This window comes from Lepeophtheirus salmonis, unplaced genomic scaffold (genome assembly GCF_016086655.4).
Source record: "Lepeophtheirus salmonis unplaced genomic scaffold, UVic_Lsal_1.4 unplaced_contig_9870_pilon, whole genome shotgun sequence".
Classification (NCBI taxonomy): Eukaryota; Metazoa; Arthropoda; class Copepoda; order Siphonostomatoida; family Caligidae; genus Lepeophtheirus; species Lepeophtheirus salmonis.
This window is the reverse complement of record NW_027297048.1, coordinates 1-2,915: the sequence shown is the minus strand read 5'-3', so window position 1 is coordinate 2,915 and position 2,915 is coordinate 1. Positions and strand designations below refer to the sequence as shown.

At 31.1% G+C, this 2,915-nt stretch overlaps 1 protein-coding gene across 1 annotated transcript; it reads right to left on the bottom strand.

Moving 5' to 3' along the window:
* Nucleotides 1-406: 406 nt before the first annotated feature.
* On the bottom strand, nt 407-2,713 carry LOC121131700 (protein ROP-like). Its single transcript, XM_071894017.1, is given in 5 exon segments — nt 407-918; nt 985-1,220; nt 1,277-1,322; nt 1,387-1,660; nt 2,460-2,713. Coding segments are annotated over 5 exon segments (993 nt in total). The 5' UTR covers nt 2,699-2,713; the 3' UTR covers nt 407-720.
* Between the last annotated feature and the right edge of the window lie 202 nt (nt 2,714-2,915).

Here is a 2,915-nt window from a genome sequence, read left to right as displayed (position 1 = left end):
ACCATTGTTAATTGCCCATCTAACTGGTTTAATATATTTATACATTTTTATGGCTATTAGTAATTATTTTAAAAATATATATATTTTTGCAAACATTAATTATTATTGACATGAAAGAAAGATGCACTCAATAATTATTAAATGGGTTAGTTGAATTTTTTGTATATTCATTTAGTTATGATAATGATTAAACGGCATCAAAAGCACCCAAAACCTTTTAACTTCTGAAGAAACTTTTGTAAAAGAAAATGCGGATTTTTTCGTGCGTTGAGGCCCTATAAAACGAATTCAAATTTTTTATATAAAAAAAGTGTGCAAGGCAACCCTTCACCAATACAGATTAGGAGTAGTTGCGTGAGAGACATTCAGAAGTAATGATAATTAAATATTACATAATATGTAGTGGTAGAGTTGAATCGGTCTACATAAACTGTAGTCCTACCAGTCTGGTCCTGATTAATTTTGTCAGTCCTAGGACCGGTACTTATTAGTCTTTTATGGAAACTATAAAATCTGAAATGACGCAGTTACTGTTGAAGGTTTATCATACTTGACAATTAATAACCTCTTTCAAAGAGACGAGATTATAAGGGATCCTGCAGACGCCCCTGTATTAGGAAAATATTTAAAGGGGTGGGGGAGACTGATTAGGAAATCAGTTCTAGGACCGTTCCAACACTAGCAGTATGTGGATTGATTGGACAACGAAGGGACGTAGTGTTACCTTGTTGGAGCTTGTTTGAATTGTGAACCCGTTCTTTGGCCTCCAAGGAATGGGAAATGAGAGTTGTCTAATTTGTCCTCTATACAATCCTCCATGATATCCTTCACCATGGGTGTCCAACGAGACATTTGATATGTTTGCTCTGTGATCCTTTCCTTTCTCTTCATTTGCCAAACCTTTTTGCGATTTCCTTGCTAAATAAATATAAAATATTTTTATATTTATTTATCATTACTTATAATGAAATAAAAAATACTCACATCTACAATAACATTACAACCCAGTTTGGACATATTAGTAATCATTTCTTTTCCATTCATTGGAATCTGAGCATGCTGAATTAGTTTAGTGAAATTTTCCTCAGAGATACCATTTTTTTATTGAATGTAGAGAAGAATAATGCGGATCTTATCTTTGTTATCCACATTTTGATCCAAAAGAATTGGAACAATGCTTCTCATGTGATCACGAATCCTTTCTCCTTCGGCATCCGTACCTAGGATTTGACAAATTAAATTAACATCAAAATAAGTTGTTCTATTATATTATTACCCATTGCCAAATCCTGCTCCACTTTACAAAGTTTATCCACGTACCCCTAAAAAGGATTTTAAAAAATGATGAGTAAAAGTCCCTTAATCAGTTTGAGTAGTTTAGAATACCCTATAGGACTTCATATTTTCTTCAGCTAGGTGAAGATGAGTTGAGAACATTGCCAGCTCTTTTTGATGTTGAGGCATCTTCTTAATCATTTGTGACAAGTCTCTCATGTTCTTTGAGTCAGAGCTATTGATTCTTTTTTCTTGATTAAACTTTTTAAGCTGATTCGTCACTTCTTGAGACACAACTGCGATGTGTTTATGTCGCATATCTACCCATAAATCATCATTCTCATCCAAAAGAACCTCCTTCTTTACTCCCTCAGAGGCTTCATACCTATGAATGTAGTCGGTAAATGAGGGATGAATAAGTGATGTGAGGATCAATGACTTTATATCGAGGGGCTGGAGCAAAAGTATTACAAGTTTTTGATGGGACGATTAATCGTAATCGGATAATTGGGTGGTTTTAACCGAAATCGTCGTCAGCATTGGGAAAATAATGCTTAATTTGCAATTCCGATTCTTATTTATTACTATTATTTAAGGAGCAATATAAAATGTTCTTATTAAATTGTAATAGAATGAAGAAAAAAAAATAATATGTGATTAATTTTAAAAAATTTAAATAAACTTTTCAATTTTTTTTTGGCCAAAAATTTAATTTTCTTTGAATAACTTTGTATTTTTAAAGTTTTTAAACTAAACCATTGGTTCTAGTACTACTATGAAACCCATAAATAATAAAATTAACTGTTTAATTGAATAACTAAACAATTAATCTAGTATAATTTGAAAATTGACCAACCCATAGAAGCATTATTACTTTATAAAACATTAAATTTGAGAATCAGAGGATATCATGTTTGAGATATTGAAGGTCAAGATAGTGATACACTATTTTTATTTTTTTTTAAATAACATAAAACAACTTCCTCAAAACATTTTTTTCTCCTTCTAATTTATATATTTATTCGAGCCAACTATTGAAGCATCCTCACAATGGCAAATAAAGAAACATTTTTTTCTGTTAAAATTAGAGTAACATAAATTTATATAATCAAATATATATTTATCATTTTTTCGGCAAAAAGGTTTTCAGCAAAGTTTCCTAGAACATGTTCAAAAATACTTACGTATACACATCATTCTTAATATCTAAGAGATCATAGGTCATAGCTTGGAATGTTAACTCATGCAAAAGAGCAGATACGATATCAAATCTACGATCCAGGATAATGAGTTGTGATTTCGCTTTTTCGGGCCCTTCTCCAATTGTTGGCTCATCTGCTTTATAGGCATTCAATTTTTGCTGTACCATTTGAGCCAATTCGGCGTTTCTTTCATGATCTCTGTAACGGAAAAATAACAACATTAAAATATATGTTTGATATTAGATTGAACCGATATAATTGGTAGTAGGATAGTATGTATATTAATAAAGGAGAGTATGTATATATGAAAATGAGTATCCGGATAAACTGTATACGACATGGTTGAAGATTTGACCTCGGTTTCACTGCCTAAAGTGTGAAACAAATATTTAGGGTAGAAAATAAATATTGAGAATTGTATAATAAGTAAATACAGTG